Raw genomic sequence first — 16,674 nt, forward strand, 5'->3', positions numbered from 1 at the left:
GGAGGGAGGGTAGGGATGGTTGGGGGTGTATTGGAGGGGGGGGGGGGTCCAAGACCAGATAAGGGCCTAGCACCGGGGTATTTGGCCAGGCAGGAGGCATCCCTCCTGCCATTTTCACTGCCGTAGGGGAGTTGAGGTGCTTGTTTGTGTATAGGGGGGGGGGGGTCATTGGGGAAGGCCCAAGCAAAATATATGTGCCATTGAAAAAAAAAAAAGCCAGGCAGATCTGTCATTTTTTTCCTGATTACTAAAACCCCTGTGGTGTTGGGTTTTGTTTTTTTTGCATAGCCAAGCGATGTTAGTGGATCAGTCGCTTGGCTTCTTTGCATGGGGTTTTAGCTAATTTGCATGACTGGATCGGAAAATGGGCGAATGAGGGGAAAAACACGCGGTGAGCCGTTTTGTGCATCGGGTCGGTAAAAGCGATTAGTGCGTCTAGCCCAGGGGTGGGCAACTCCGGTCCTCGAGGGCCGGAATCAAGTCATGTTTTCAGGATTTCCCCAATGAATATGCATTGAAAGCAGTGCATGCAAATAGAGCTCATGCTTAATTCATATATACCACTGTAGACCTGGTAGTTTGATGCAGTTAATCAAATTTATCTCAGGCTGTACAAGAACAGTGAACCAAAGGTTGGGCTAAGTCGGAGAAGTATAGGGAGACATAGATCATGGCGCCATCAAGAACTTATTGTACAAATGAGTTTTTAGATAACATTTGAAGTGCATGGGTAAGGAGGTGGGCAATATAATGAGGAGCAGCTCCCAGCTCAGATGGGCAGCTTGGAAGGATAACAGTTTTGACCTTCCTTGCAGGGAAGGGAAGGAAAAGATGAAGTTATTGCACAAAGATTGGGTGAGGGTGGCAAAATCAACTACCTCCATCGTGTAGCTCAGTAGAAGGCTGTGGAGGGCCTTGCACATGAAGCTGCCAACTTTGAAGAGGGCGGGCCAGTGAAGTTGTTTCTAATATGGCGTGACGCGGTCTGATTTCTTCGGGCCGACAACGAGATTGTTTGGAGTCTGTTACTAAACGGAACTAAACTAAAACTTAGATTTGTAGGCCGGGGTCATCACCGATTGGAGCTCGACTCGGTTGACAATACGAAAAATAATACCAAAGAAAAATGAGCTAACGTTTCAGCCATCATGCTTTGGCTTTCTTCAGGGTATTAAATTTGCAGATGACACTAAACTGTTCAAAGTTGTTAAAACGCATGCAGATTGTGAAAAATTCCAGGCGGACCTTAGGAAATTGGAAGACTGGGCGTCCAAGTGGCAGATAAAATTTAATGTGGACAAATGCAAAGTGATGCACATTGGAAAGAATAACCCAAATCATAGTTATCAGATGCTGGGGTCCACCATCGGGGGTTAGCGCCCAAGAAAAAGATTTGGGTGTCATTGTAGACAATATGATGAAATCTTCCACCCAATGTGTGGCGGCGGCCAAAAAAGCAAACAAGATGCTAGGAATTATTAAAAAAGTGATGGTTAACAAGACTAAGAACGCAGAGAGAGGGGTGACATGATCGAGACATTCAAGTATCTCACGGGCCGCATCGAGGTGGAAGAAGATATCTTCTTTTTCAAGGGTCCCGCGGCAACAAGAGGGCATCCGTGGAAAATCAGGGGCGGGAAACTGCACGGGGACACCAGGAAATTCTTTTTCACTGAAAGGGTGGTTGATCGCTGGAATAGTCTTCCACTTCAGGTCATTGAGGCCAGCAGCGTGCCTGATTTTAAGGCCAAATGGGACAGACGCGTGGGATCTATTCACAGAGAAAGGTAGGGGAGGGTCATTGGGGTGGGCAGACTAGATGGGCCCTGGCCCTTATCTGCCGTCTATTTCTATGTTTCTATGTTTAATGCCCCTGTATCGCTCCATGGTGCGACCTCATCTGGAGTATTGCGTTCAATTCTGGTCTCCTTATCTCAAGAAAGATATAGTGGCGCTAGAAAAGGTTCAAAGAAGAGCGACCAAGATGGTAAAGGGGATGGAACTCCTCTCGTATGAGGTTAGGGCTCTTCAGCTTGGAAAAAAGATGGCTGAGGGGAGATAGGATTGAAGTCTACAAAATCCTGAGTGGAGTAGAACGGGTACAAGTGGATCGATTTTTCATGCCTTCAAAAATTACAATGACTAGAGGACATTCGATGAAGTTACAGGGAAATACTTTTAAACCCAATAGGAGGAAATCTTTTTTCACTCAGAGAATAGTTAAGCTCTGGAACGCGTTGGCAGAGGATGTGGTAAGAGCAGAGAGCGTAGCTGGTTTTAAGAAGGGTTTGGACAATTTCCTGGAGGTAAAGTCCATAGTCTGTTATTGAGAAAGGCATGGGGGAAGCCACTGCTTGACCTGGATCGGTAGCATGGAATGTTGCTACTCTTTGGAATTCCGGAATCTTTTGTTACTCTTTGGGATTCCGGAGTCTTGCTATTCTTTAGGATTATGAATGGAATGTTGCTACTTCTTGGGTTTTGGCCAGGTACTAGGGACCTGGGTTGGCCACTGTGAGAACAGACTACTGGGCTTGATGGACCACTGAGCTGACCCATTAAGGCTATTCCTATGTACTTATGTAATTCAAAAGCATAAACGAAGGACAAACAGCAGAGGATAAAAGCAATAGAGACCATCCCTTGGTCTTTCCTTGAATTGTTGCAGTAGCCATAAGGTGGGGGTGGGGCAGGTTCCACCCTTTCTGTTTTTAACTCCTAGCTTTGACATATGAGAAAAGAAAGCCAGACAGACAGGTCAGACTGTACTTTATGGAGCCTCCAGCTGGATCCTAGATTATCAGAGGTTTAAGCTTATGGTGAAGCCCCTGGGACCACATTGGTCATGCTGGCACAGGCCCGTAAGCTAGGAGTCAGATGGAAATATGGCAACGGCAGAAGGAACCAAGCTCTAATGCAGGGCATTAGAAGGAATTCGTACCGGTTTAAGTCTCAGGTTATAATTAACTTGTTAGGCAGCAGATCAATAAAACTAATTTAAAATTAACTTAAATTTTGGCTTCTAAATCTCTCCTGTCAATAAAAACAACCTGACTGATTTTCCTGTGAGCCATTCCAGCCCAAGTGTGCGTGTCCTGTTATATTCTATACAATTTTGTCTATTTTTTTTTCCTCTGAAGCAGTCTTCAATCATGGCAAGCTATCCTAGTTCACTCTCAGCCACATTATTAATTTGGATTGTATCTGTAACAAGGCAAAGGACCACCTGATGGCTTTGTCAAAGGATATAGATTTGATTTTCAAGTTGAGAGTCTTCTTTTTGGGTTAATCGGGGCTGGGGGTTCCATGAAAGCCATTTGAAAACTCCAAGTGTGAATGGAAGGATAAGGAGCTCCAGCCATTGTGCAATGGTGACATCTAGTGGCCAGATTTAGAGCCCATTGCTTTGGAGTTTGAGAGGAAGCCCTAGAGTGCATGGATTCTAGCTGAGGAATGTGGTTGCAATTATGAGGTTAAATGGTTTGGGAGAGAGTACAAAATAGGGGAAAATCCTCAGATAGTTCTGGTTAAGCTGAAAGCTCAGAGGAAAAGGAGGAAATTGTTGTTCCAATGGTAGGTGGCACCCTAGGTGTTGGAACGGGGGGAGGGGGGCATGGCCTTCACAAAAATTTGCGGTAGGACCTCTTGTGTGGCTCACAGCTCCCCCACCAGGTTTCAAAGCCCCCCTCACCTCAAAAACCACAAGGAGGTCATTGACATGGCAGCGATTCTCCGGCACTGCCATTGCCCTCCTCTGCACTGTTCTGTCGCAGTCCACCTCCCTGTGAAGCAACTTCCTGTTTCCAGTTGAGCGAACTGTGCAAAGAAGGCCACGGGCAGCACTAGAGAATCGCTACAGTGCCAGCGACCCCCCTATAGTTCTCATGGTGAGGGGGGCTTTGGAACCAGGTAGGGAGGTCAAGATGCTGTGGGAGGGGGAAGCCCCATCATTTGCAGCACGCAGCCCTGTAGGCAGGAGGTACGGAGGTTCGAGGATGTGGGAGGGGGGTGGATGTGGGGGGAGGTGTAGATGTCATGGGATGTCAGGAAAGGTCTGGAATGTCAGGGGATATCGGAGATGTCAGGGGGAGAAGTGTAGGGCTCCGCGGCTCAGCTGATCCTGGCAGGGGGAATCCCCATCAGCTGAGCCGCCAGGAATCCTTGATATCGGCTCAGCTGATGGGGATTCCTCTGCCGCGATCAGACAAGGTAGTTCGGTGGGTCCGTTTGCAAAACTTGACTTTTGTGCGTTTTTCACGTGGATGTTTTTATTTTTGAAAATGGGCAAAAAGAGGCAGACATCCTAGGGACCAAAACGTATACCTAGCTCATTTGGCAGCTTTGAATATGGACATTTTTCCTACTGGGTTTGTGGACGTCTTGCCCAAAACGTCCAACCTCAGACTTCGGCACACTATCGATTATGCCCCTCCATGTGCCTGACCAGCAAATTAAGAACGTGCTTGAAATACGGCATATTAAAAGGTCGCTATCGTGTTTTCTTTTCCTGTGCTCCTTGCATTTGGCTGGCACAAAGCTTCCTCTTTCACAGCAGAGACTGCGCTTGAAAGATTGTGCGGAAACGCATGACAAGGCCATGCCACGTTTGCTCTGCTGATCTCTGCTTAATTGGTGTCTTGTACAGACCCCTGACACTCGGCACCCATCTTGCTCACTGGCCCGGGCTTCTGGAAAGATCAGCATCGTTCTCTCAGAAGCAGCAGACTGCAAATCACCGTGGCTAATAGGGGGCAGGAGGTGGGAACAGAGAAATCAGCTTGTGGTTTGCCTTTTGTTTTTCTCAGTATTATTGCATCAAATTGAAGGTACTTTATATTTAACATTCACCAGCCCGCAGGAAGCAAAGATGTGGCAAAATGCCAGGCCCTTGTAAGGTCGTATATGTTACAGCCAGGACTAAAGGCAACTGGAAGACGTTCCTACACTAATGGATCTTTTGCTGTACTGAGGCACTGGGCCTGTTGAAAGTTATACCGCTGCCTGTAGTTTTGTGAATAATTTGATTCGTAGAAACATGATGGCAGATAAAAGCCAAATGGCCCATCCAGTCTGCCCATCCGCAGCATCCGCTGTCTCCTCCTCTCCCTATTGGCTAAGGCTCTTAACATTTGCATCTCCTCTTCCTATAGGCTAAGGATCTTTACATCTGCTTTGTGATGTCATAAAGCTTTATGGTTATAGAAACACTAGTATTTTAGCCTGTTACATTAATGGGTGCTAGAATATATGTCTGTCTGTCTTTATTTCTGTCTCTCTTTCACTCCCGCTATCTTTCTTTCTGTCTATCTCTCTTCCTGGCCCCCTTTGTCTGTCTGTCTTTCTGTGTCTCTCCTTGCCCTTGTGTCTTTCTTCTTTTCTTTCTGTCTCCCTTCCTCCCGCTGTCTGTCTTTCTTTCTATCTATCTGTCTCTCTCCCTGCCTCCTATGCAGCAGTATTTCTCTCCCCCCCCCCCACTTCCCTGTGCAGCAGCTACAGCAGTATTCCCTCCCCCTCCAATTCCCTGTGCAGCAGCCACAGCAGCAGTATTCCCTCCCCCTCCATTTCCCTCCCCCCACACCACTTCCCTGTGCAGCAGCAGCGTTTCCCCTACCTCCCCTTTCTCTTCCCGCGGTCTGGCCGGCTTCCTTACTGCCCCCCCCCTTCCCTTCCCGCGGTCCCAACAAACCTGCCGATTCCAGCAGCATGTGCAGCACTCTACACACGCTGCTTCGGGGCCTTCTACTGCCCTGATTTACTCTGGCACGTCCATGATGACATCATCAGAGACGCGGCAGAGTAAATCAGGGCAGTAGAAGGCCCCGAATCAGCGTGTGTAGAGTGCTGCATACGCTGCTGGAATCGGCAGGTTTGTAGTCGGGACCGCGGGAAGGGAAGTGGGGGGGCAGTAAGGGAGCCGGTCAGATGTAAGCTTGACTTCTACAACTGAATTTTGGCAACTTTGTTTTTAGACTACCCTTAGGCTGACAGCTCCCTTAGTTACTTTGAGAAGTTTATTTTTGTTTTAAAAGCCACTTTCGCGGCTCCTCTCTAGATCCACGCCTGCATCGGAAGCCTTCTCTGACGCAGGTGCGGCTCGAGAAAGGAGCCTCCACCGCGGCTTTGTCTGTTGAAAATCATCCTTTCTGCCCAAAAACAAAAATGTGCAGCCATCCCTAGCCTGGCTTACTTTAGGTTTCTTCCCCCTCCCCCGTTGCCGAGTCGCTGTTAATATTCAGATGCCATCTCTCTGTCTCGCAGCGGGCTTACCGGCTCCGGCCAGACCAAGTTCATTTTTTAGTTCAAAGCCAACGCTGCGTCTCCTCTCTCGATCCCCGCCAGAGTCAGAAATCTTCTCCGACTCTGGTGAGGTTCAATAGAGAAGCCGCGGCGGGGGCTTTGAACAAAAAAATGACCTTTGTCTGGTCAGAGCCGGTAAGCCCACTGCGAGACAGAGAGAGGCGTGGTAAGTGCGCATGCGCACTCTGCCGGCCACGGAACTACAGATCAGGCAACACGGCGTTCAAGAGTGCGCATGCACTCTTAGCGTTTTATTATTGTAGATGATGGCAGATAAAGGCCAAATGGCCCATCCAGTCTGCCCATCCGCAGCATCCGCTGTCTCCTCCTCTTCCTATTGGCTAAGGCTCTTAACATTTGCATCTCCTCTTCCATACATATATTCTTTCATTCCTCCCCCCCCCAATTTTTTTTTAAATATGACCTACCCTATCCCACCCTTTCACCCCCCCCTTCCCTTACCCTCCCCCCATGTCATTGAGTGGTGCCTCCATTCCAATCCTTTGGTCTCCTTGCAACATTTTTACCATTGCCTTCCCCTCCTCTCCTCCCCCCCTTCTTTAATTGCTAACTCAAATACTGTATGTTCACATCAGTTCTTAGAGTGCCGGGTCAATAATGCATTTTGTACTAAACTTCTCACAGCATATGCTCTTCAGCGCTCTCCTGTCATGGGTTTTGTTTTTAAGCTGTATCTCGCTCACTTTGCCGTTCGCTGACTATTTGCCTGCTCAGCTCTTCCTCAGAACCGCACGTGGGGAGGTTATCATTTCTTTCACTGTGGTGCTGACTGACTTTAGACTAACTTTGGCCCGCTGAAATTGTTCCCAAATGCAACCTAAATATGCCCGTGTTTAAGCATTGATTTTTCATCTTCATTGAGCTACCAATTATTCATTATTTTTGCAATGGATTTTTTTTTTTTTTGTCAGAATATTGCTATACTGCACTTGGTAAGTTGACCTGGAAAGCAGAATCCACCAAGCTCTGAAAAAGGAACTAGGTAGAATGCTCATTCTTAAGGTACAAATGTGACATCTGCAGCACCTACGTTGTTCCCGAATTTTCACTGCTTCCAGTAATCTGGTGAGATGGGGGAAGTCTTCACATATTAAGGGAGTGGTGTGGCACAGGGGTTAAAGCTACAGCCTCAGCAGCCTGAGGTTATGGGTTTAAATCCCTCGCTGCTCCTTGTGACCCTGGGCAAGTCACTTAATTCCCCATTGCCCCAGGTACATTAGATAGATTGTGACCCTGAATAAATTCTTGTAAACTGTTCTGAGCTCCCTGGGGAGAATGGTAAAGAAAACTGAATAAATAAATAGTGTGAAGTTTCAGCCTCTCATAGCCAGAGCTGGTATTGTGACATCATAATGCCTCATTCCACCAATAAGAGCCAACCTCATCAGTGATGTCACAATGGCTTGATTGTCCTTTACTTGGCTCACTTTTACTACATTTTGGTTTCTAGAGTGGTGCAGTGGTTAGAGCTACAGCCTCAGCGCCCTGAGGTTGTGGGTTCAAACCCCTTGTGACCCTGGGCAAGTCACTTAATCCCCTCATTGCCCCAGGTACACTAGATAGAATTTGAGCCCACCAGGACAGATAGAGGAAATATGATAAAGTACCTGAATGTAAACCACTTAGGATAAATAACATCCCAACACTGCTTTTTAATGGCTGAGTGTTGGAAGCCTTCTTGCAGCCTTACTGGCACCTGGTCTACACAGACGGCTTTCGAAGAGAGCCGAGGAGGAGACGGTACAACACGTTGGACCGCGTTGGTTTTTAGTTTGGTGTGGCTCCGTGTGGCGCAGGCATCACATTGCACTTCTTGTTGTGTTTTTCAGACCCGCCCAGGGAACCGATTTTGGCATGCAGATCCAACAGCTATCCAAGCTCCTTCTACTGCAGTTGGCACCTGACGAGCCCTACGTATATCCCCAATAGCTTCAACATTAGCGTCAGGTGAGTATCCGATCCATATCACCCGAATCAGGACTGGCAGTATCTAGTGATCCCCACAAAGGCAAAAAAAACCCCAAAAAACCCTAAGCTTGATGAAAATCCTTAACCAAATACCAAAAAAAAGACCGGCAGATTGCATGGAGGGAGAGACCTTTCACCGTATAACCCGATGAGGGGAAGGTGATACAGTATAAAATGATTCTATAATTTTATTTCACCTAGTATATGTTTTTTTATGGAAGAATCCTCAGTACTGGGGAACTGAAATTAACAAATAAAATTTGCAAGTTTCCCCCTGGCTGACAACTCGTATGTGGACAATCATGACAGCCCAAGTGAATTCGCCCCCGTACATCATAATGTCTCTACCTTTTAGCTATACTCGCTAGAGGAGCGCAGAGAGAGGGGGGACATGATCGAGACGTTCAAGTATCTTACGGGCCGCATCGAGGCGGAGGAAGATATCTTCTTTTTCAAGGGTCCCACGACAACAAGAGGGCATCCGTTGAAAATCAGGGGCGGGAAACTACGAGGTGACACCAGGAAATTCTTTTTCACTGAAAGAGTGGTTGATCGCTGGAATAGTCTTCCACTACAGGTGATTGAGGCCAGCAGCGTGCCTGATTTTAAGGCCAAATGGGATCGGCACATGGGATCTATTCACAGGGCAAAGGTAGGGGAGGGACATTAAGGTGGGCAGACTAGATGGGCCGTGGGCCCTTATCTGCCGTCTATTTCTATGTTTCTATGTTTCTATGAGACAAAAAAAAATCAAACTCCAAATCTAAACAACAAATGAAAAAATATATGCGTGTTATTCACCCTTCTCTCACGGAAAAAATCTTCAATACATTACTATCCATTTACACGTAAGCGCAATGACAAAATATATAAGATATCCGACAAATGAAAACATTGAAATGTCCAAAAATATTAGACTTATCGGTGTTGAAAGGAAAGTCCGACAGAGCTTTGTTTTGCTGTCTTGTTCAGGAGCCGAACGTTTTCCAAATCATTGCAGATTCAAAACAGTAGGAAAAACCTGTCCGCAAAAAAGGCATCGGAGGGAAGCTCTCAACAGATTTTACTCCCTTGGGCTACGAAGGACTTTGATTTTTTTTGTCTCACATTATCATTAAAAAGGTAGAGACATTATGATGTACGGGAGAAATTCACTTGGGCTGTAGTGATTGTCCACATATGAGTTGTCAGCCCGGAAGATACTATTGCAAATTTTATTTGTTTATTTCAGTTCCTCCGTACTGAGGTCTCTTCCATAAAAAACTTATGCTAGCCCATCAATTACAAACCTGAGACTGTTACTTCACAGGCTCAGGGGAAGCACAATAGTCTCTCAGTTCAAATGCAATTTCCTATAAAGGCCTGTGGCTTAAAGGACCCCCAAATCTGGTTGTGGCTACTGGCTACTTTGCCCCCAACACTAAGTGCAATAGTCTATTCAGTATTCAAAGGTGGCTTACCTTAGCCAAGCAAAGAGTACTCGTCTCTCTTACACGCACTTGAATCAGTTCACTTCCCAGGGCTCTGCCTCAGCTCACAGCTATGAATTATCTCTTCTAAGGGAGCCCTCTTCTCTGGAAATCTCTGGCTGTGGGACCCCTCTGACGCCACTCTAGGGTATATGAACTTCTTGCTGTCTGAGTCCCACTCCCCTGACTCAGCAAGATAGTTCCACCTCCCCTACGGTAGTTTACTCTTAAGCTAGCACCCCCTGCTGTCCAGTGGTATAATTGCAGTACCGGTGAGGGGTATCTCAAACTCGCAGCCCATGGGTCGCATGCGGCCCACCTGGTGCTATTTTTAAGCCTTCAGTATTATAAAGAATGATTCTTTATAGAAAACTTGTAACCTCACTCAAGCGCTTTCCTGTGTCTATACGTGATTGTGAGGTGGAGTTCAATCGCATGCAGATGCAGTGACCGCCGGACACTTAAGGCACAAATTTTCCATAAAGAATCATTCTTTATAATACCGAGGGCCTCAAAATAGTTGGTCCAAAATCTTGTCTCTTGCAGTTGATACTTTGATAGTTTTCTGCTTTCAGCTGTGTATAGCTGAAATTATCAGAAGCAATTAAGGAAAGATATATAAGCTATATTACAACTATGTTATTATATGACAAGAGTTGTCATGCAAAGTTGTCATTTCTTTAATAAGACATTGCCGTATTTCCCCATATACATCGATTTTGCAAACCGGCCTAGTGGGCGTGGCTTGCTTAAATGGGACAGCCTATGCATGGAGCAATATATCATTCCCCCCCCCCCGCCCCTTTTACATACCTCTCTCACTGGTAAATACCTCCTGGACAGCCACGCCTGCCTCCTCCAAACACTCTGTGCAGGGCAGAAGCGATATTTGCGATCTCAAGCCTTGCCCCATGCCCTTCCTGATTGGCTGCCGTTGCGAGAACTGACGTAAACCAAGAAGAAGAGGACTTTCTTATTATATAATCATCCTACCCAGAATTACATATGGCGTAGAGCAAATTGGATCTAATATGGATGTTTCCAAAAGAGTTGAAGAATATTTAAAAAGCCTACCACAGGCTAGCTTGAGTATGTCTATCTTGAATATTAGCTGTTCCCATGTAGAGCAAAATAAGCTGCTATCTTTTTCTAAACAATTGATTTACTTGCGGTAAGAGACAGGCGTATCATAATCGTGGGTGATCAGATCATAGGACCTCTTATAATTTCCATATTATTTCTGGTCTATCCTGACTTCAAATTTTAATCACCTACGCCTGTCCCATCCTACCTACCTCACCTATTTTGTGTAAAAAACTACAGAACTACATCTGCAGGTGTGTGCTTCGTGAGCTGTATCATCGAAATATATTGTATAATAATGAAAAAAATTTAAAAAAACACTAATCACAAAAGTAGTAAATAGAAACTCTCAAATCATGATACGCCTGTCTCTTACCACAAGTAAATCTATTGTTTAGAAAAATGTAGTAGATTATTTTGCTCTACAAGGGTTGAGAGAACTAGTGGCAGCCAATCAGGAAGTGGCGCGGGGCGAGGCTTGAGATCACAAATATCACTCCTGCCCTGCACTTTGTGTTTGGAGGAGGCAAGCGTGGCCGTCCAAGAGGTATTGTATAGGCCGATGTAGGTTTTAAAACTCTTGGATAAGCCGTGGCTAGTAACATGGGACGACTTATCTATGAGTTTTAAAACCTACATCGGCATTTCCAGCAGCCTATACATGAGGAAATACGGTAACTATTTTTTTCTGCGACCCTCCAAGTACCTACAAATCCAAAATGTGGCCCTGCAGAGGGTTTGAGTTTGAGACCGCTGCCTAACTCCCTCTCAGGCACCCAGGTACAGTAAATACAGTATACTTGTTATTGCCAAGAGTTCCACAAGTTTCCTTAGGGTGAGAAGGAGGTAGACCTTACATCTTGGAGGACTTGTCGTTCAGCTGCTGTGGGCCATCATGCAGAAGCTTCTATGCCTTAGGCTGCCAGGACTGGAGAAGCGGCATTCACAGATCCTAAGGAAGGAGATGGCAGGAAGTCTCAAGCTATCTCTCAAAAGCAGACATGAAGTTGCCTGCAGTAGATTCTAGAGGGAGCTGTTATTTAGTGACTCTGAGCAAGGATGATGAAATTGTTGGCAGGGCTGAATGGGAGGATATTAAAATCTGGTCTGGGGAGAGGGGGCATCCACAGAGAGTTGCAAATCGAAACTCAGTGGAGTTGAAGGAAAGTCTTGGATCAAATAAATTTAAAAGAAGGCATCTCCGTGCCACCAACCAGTGAACTTGTGTGTAGCAGATTCTACGGGGTGAAGGCTTCTGGAATTGGGTTAAGACCACCAGTGCCTCCTCATGAAGCCCCTTATGAGCTGGATATGAACCGATGATCTATGCTGTGGTAATTCCCGTAAGCTATCAAATCTTCTGTTTCAGCCAGTTGAAAATGTGTGCATTGTAAGTAATATACTGCATCTTGGAGACTAATAGCTTTGGCCCTTAAAAAAGGAATAATTAAGAAGGAGAAACATTTTGGCCATCTACTAAACCATAATATTTTCAGTGGATCTCTCTTCCCAGCATGTTTCCATGTTTATTCTTCCTTGGTCTGTGGTGGATTGGTAGCAAGATTTAGTCTCTGATGCTGACAGGCTCTACCTATGCACTTCTGTTGACAGACGAGGCCTAAGTCAGCTGACCTGCGAGAGAGATGCTTTCCCTAAAAACAGATGTCATATCAAATACGGAAAAGTATTCGCCACGGAGAGGTACAAGGCCACCGTGACAGTGACCAATGCCCTGGGGAAGAACAGTACGTCAATCACCTTTGAAGAGTATTCCATAGGTATGTCTTCTGCAACTTCTGTTATATATATCATTTATATGCTGGGGGTCAGGGTCAACGATGATGAAGTCAGGTGACTGCTGTGGGTTCAAATCCCTCACTGCTCCTTGTGGCCCTGGGCAAGTCACTTAATCCACTCATTGCCCCAGGTACACTAGATAAAGTTTGAACTCATCGGGACTGATAAAGTACCTGAATGTAAACCACTTAGAATATAGAAACATGATGGCAGATAAAGGCCAAATGGCCCATCCAGTCTGCCCTTCCGCAGTAACCATTATCTCTTCCTCTCTCTAGGAGATCCCACGTGCCTATCTCAGGCCCTTTTGAATTCAGACACAGTCTCTGTCTCCACCACTTCTTCCGGGAGACTGTTCCACACATCTACCACCCTTTCTGTAAAAAAGTATTTCCTTAGATTACTCCGGAGCCTAGAACCTCTTAGCTTCATCCTATGCCCTCTCATTCCAGAGCTTCCTTTCAAATGAAAGAGACTTAACTGATGCGTATTTATATTATGTAGGTATTTAAACGTCTCTATCATATCTCCCCTCTCCCGCCTTTTCTCCAAAGTATACAGATTGAGATCTTTAAGTCTGTCCCCATACGCCTTATCACGAAGACCACGCACCATTTTCATCGCCTTCCTCTGGACCGACTTCATCCTTTTTATATCTTTTTGAAAGTGTGGCCTCCAGAATTGTACACAATATTCTAAATGAGGTCTCACCAGAGGGGCATCAATACCTCCTTTTTCCTACTGGCCATACCTCTCCCTATGCACCCTAGCATCCTTCTAGCTTTCATCATCACCTTTTCAACCTGTTTGGCCACCTTAATAATAACAATAACTTTATTTTTCTATACCGCCATAGTCGAAAGACTTCTAGGCGGTTCACATTGAAGAAGGCTGGACAATCAGCGAATTACAGAATGCAAGAAGTGAAAGTTACATAAGAAATAGGTAAAGGGCAGTGGAATATATCGAAGTTGGCAAAGGGAAAAAATCCTGAATTACAGAGTGCAAGAAGTGAAAGGTTACATGAGAAGTAGGTAAAGGGCAGCGGATTTCATTCAAGATTGGCAGAGGGAGAAAAAAATCTGTGTGAGAGAGGGGCATCACATGCACTAATATTTATCATTTCTATAACTGTATCAGATGCATGCAGCATTGTAAATTAACATGTAAGTGAGGGTCCCTACTTGAGTTTTCAGTCTAATTATGATCCTGTTAACTTTCTTCTGTGACTCACTAATTGTGTGTGTGTGATAGAGAGAGAGTGAATGTGTTGAGATCATTACCCTACAAGCGAGTCTGGCTGCTCCTGGGTACAAGACTTAAAGGCTGATGCGCAAAACGAGCGCCTACGCGGTTTAACACCGTGTTTGCGCCGAGAGGGCTCAAGTGTTCACGGAGGCGGTAAAGATGGCTGCAAATTATGAAATGTACGGTAACGAGGTCATGAGTACCGTATTCCTTTGCAAGGCGGGAATGATGGCTTTATCGCCAAAATGTTTTCACCAGGCAGAGTAGAAGGTTTTGAGGAGGGAATTAATTAATTTTTCACTTGAACAAAGTCGCTTCTCTCTTCTTTAACAAGCGGAAGGAGCTCCTGCAAGTTTTAAAGGCAGACGGGAAGGAACAAACAGGCGATTGTGTCGGAGCAAAACGCATATCAGCGCCTGTTCTGGGCCTAAATATGAGCCTTGCAAACATTCCATGTGAAAGCCGTACTGGCGAGGCACTGAAGAAATAGCGCCGATGTGTGCTGGCGCTTCTCTTTTGGCCTGGACATGTACACAAGAGCCGTACTTGCTGCACATTGTTTGTCAGGACCGTTCCCTTGGGAGCTTGCCCACCCCAGGTTCCTCGGCTAGTGGATAGAGCGCAGGCTGAGCAGTTCCGTGGAGGCGTGACCGGGATCAGAGCCAGACTGCGTTCCTCTGCCAGGCGTCTGTGTGGCGTGTCCAAGGGTGGCGGAGGTCTCCAGCCGTGGTGGTCAGACTGGTGGGGCAGTCAGAAGACTTTTTTTTTTTTTTTTAATTTCTTTATTCATTTTATAACTTACATCAAGTGTACAGTAAATATCAAACAATTATAGTACAACATCACTTGAAAATCTACAATATCATACAACAAGAAGATTTAACCCCCACCCCCCTCCCAAATTCATATACAACTAAAATATACCACATGAAAATAATATCTTATGTCATTCAATAAGGATTTCCAGTTCACTGAAGCAAAAGATGTCCCTGTGAGCTGTTTTCAGCTCTGTCTGCAGTTTCTCACAGTGAGAGGCTGCAGTGTTTTCCTGTCAGCACATGTTTCTGTGAGTACAAGCTAACAGTTGATGCAGAGATTTGGGTGGGGAGGGTCTTTAAAAAGGGGATTTGAGGTAGTTTTCCTGAATGCCTTATGCCTCTTGCCCCCCCCCCCCCTCTCCAGCCCTAAAATCTTTTTTTTTTTAGGGTTCTCTGTAGTTTTCCCCGGGCTATTTTTAGTCACAACAGGCCCTCAGTGGCCATCTTGGATTTTTCCAGATTTGATTTTAAAGTTAATTTTTATACTTGCCAGCTTCATTTTTGAAAGAAAATCACATAAATTACATCCCCAGGGCTGGATGTCATGGATTCATACTAGAGAATGACACGGTGAAAAAATTGGTCCCCGTCACCGCCCCGTCCCCGTCTCACCATCCTCTGCACCGCCCCGTCACCGCCATTCCCTTCACCGCCCCGTCACCGCCACTGCCACCCCATTCACCGCCCCGTCACCGCCACCGCAACCCCATTCACCGCCCCGTCACCGTCACCGCTGCATATATAAAAGCCTCAAACGGGTACGATTTTAAATACTTTTCTTTATTTACGTATAAAGGAAACATTCTTTAAAACTTTAAAACTAAGTTAAATATTAGTTAATAACTATACAAAAACAAACACGACATGTACTTTTAATGCTTACAATGTTAGCCTAAATGGTAAGTAGACGCGGCCGCTGTACCTAATCGCGGCAAAGATCTCCCTGCCGTGATTAGCATAGTGACCGCGGCTACGGCTGCAAGTCTCCCCTCCCCCAGCGATCACGGCAGGAGGGCACCCAACCCCTCCTGTAGACCCCCCCCCAACGGCCCTCCCGACAATCGCAGCAGAAGGGTACCCAACCCCTCCTGCCGGTCCTCCCAATGGCCTCCCCTAAGATCGCCGGCAGGAGGGTACCCAACCCCTCCTGCTGGAGCCCCCCCGACGATCGCAGCAGGAGGATATCCAACCCCTCCTGCCAGCTCCCCAACAGCCCCCCTATGATCACTGGTAGGAGGGTGCCCAACCCCTCCTGCCGGCCCCCCCAACGGCCCCCTATATCGCCAATAGGAGGGTACCCAACCCCTCCTGCTGGACCCCCCCCCAACGAACCCTCCCACCCCGGAACCCCCTTAGTCTTACTTTCCAAGTTGGACCGGACGGCTCCTCACACGTATGGCCAGCAGGCTTGCCTCCGTCCAAATGAGGCGGGCCCGCCCCTACCCTGCCCAACCCACAGGATCCTAGGGCCTGATTGGTCTAGGCACCTAAAGCCACTCCCGCTATAGGAGGGGCCTTAGGTGCTTGGGCCAATCAGGCCCTAGGATCCTGTGGGTTAGGCAGGGGAGGGGAGGGGCGGGCCCGCCTCATTTGGACGGAGGCAGGCCTGCTGGCCAGACGAGCGAGGAGCTGTCCGGTCCAACTTGGAAAGTAAGACTAAGGGGGTTCCGGGGTGGGAGGGTTCGTTGGGGGGGGGTCCAGCAGGAGGGGTTGGGCACCCTCCTATTGGCGATATAGGGGGCCGTTGGGGGGGCCGGCAGGAGGGGTTGGGCACCCTCCTACCAGTGATCATAGGGGGGCTGTTGGGGAGCTGGCAGGAGGGGTTGGATATCCTCCTGCTGCGATCATCGGGGGGGGGGCTGTTGGGGTAGGCAGGAGGGGATGGGTACCCTCCTGCCGCGATCGTTGGGGAGGGCTGGTTCTGTCGGCATGAAGGGCTGAGCACCTTCCTGCCGGCGATCATCGGGGGGGGG

The 16,674-nt window shown here is 47.0% G+C and overlaps 1 protein-coding gene across 1 annotated transcript in view; it reads left to right on the forward strand.

Moving 5' to 3' along the window:
- The window catches only part of CNTFR (ciliary neurotrophic factor receptor), a 1,036,238-nt gene that overhangs the window by 920,583 nt on the left and 98,981 nt on the right, over positions 1–16,674 (forward strand). Inside the window, exons 5-6 of the mRNA XM_033935683.1 lie at positions 8,148–8,265; positions 12,450–12,616. Coding sequence (XP_033791574.1) covers positions 8,148–8,265; positions 12,450–12,616 — 285 coding nt within the window. The remainder of the gene's footprint in view (positions 1–8,147; positions 8,266–12,449; positions 12,617–16,674) is intronic.

The sequence above is a fragment of the Geotrypetes seraphini genome, chromosome 1 (assembly GCF_902459505.1).
Source record: "Geotrypetes seraphini chromosome 1, aGeoSer1.1, whole genome shotgun sequence".
Lineage (NCBI taxonomy): Eukaryota > Metazoa > Chordata > Amphibia > Gymnophiona > Dermophiidae > Geotrypetes > Geotrypetes seraphini.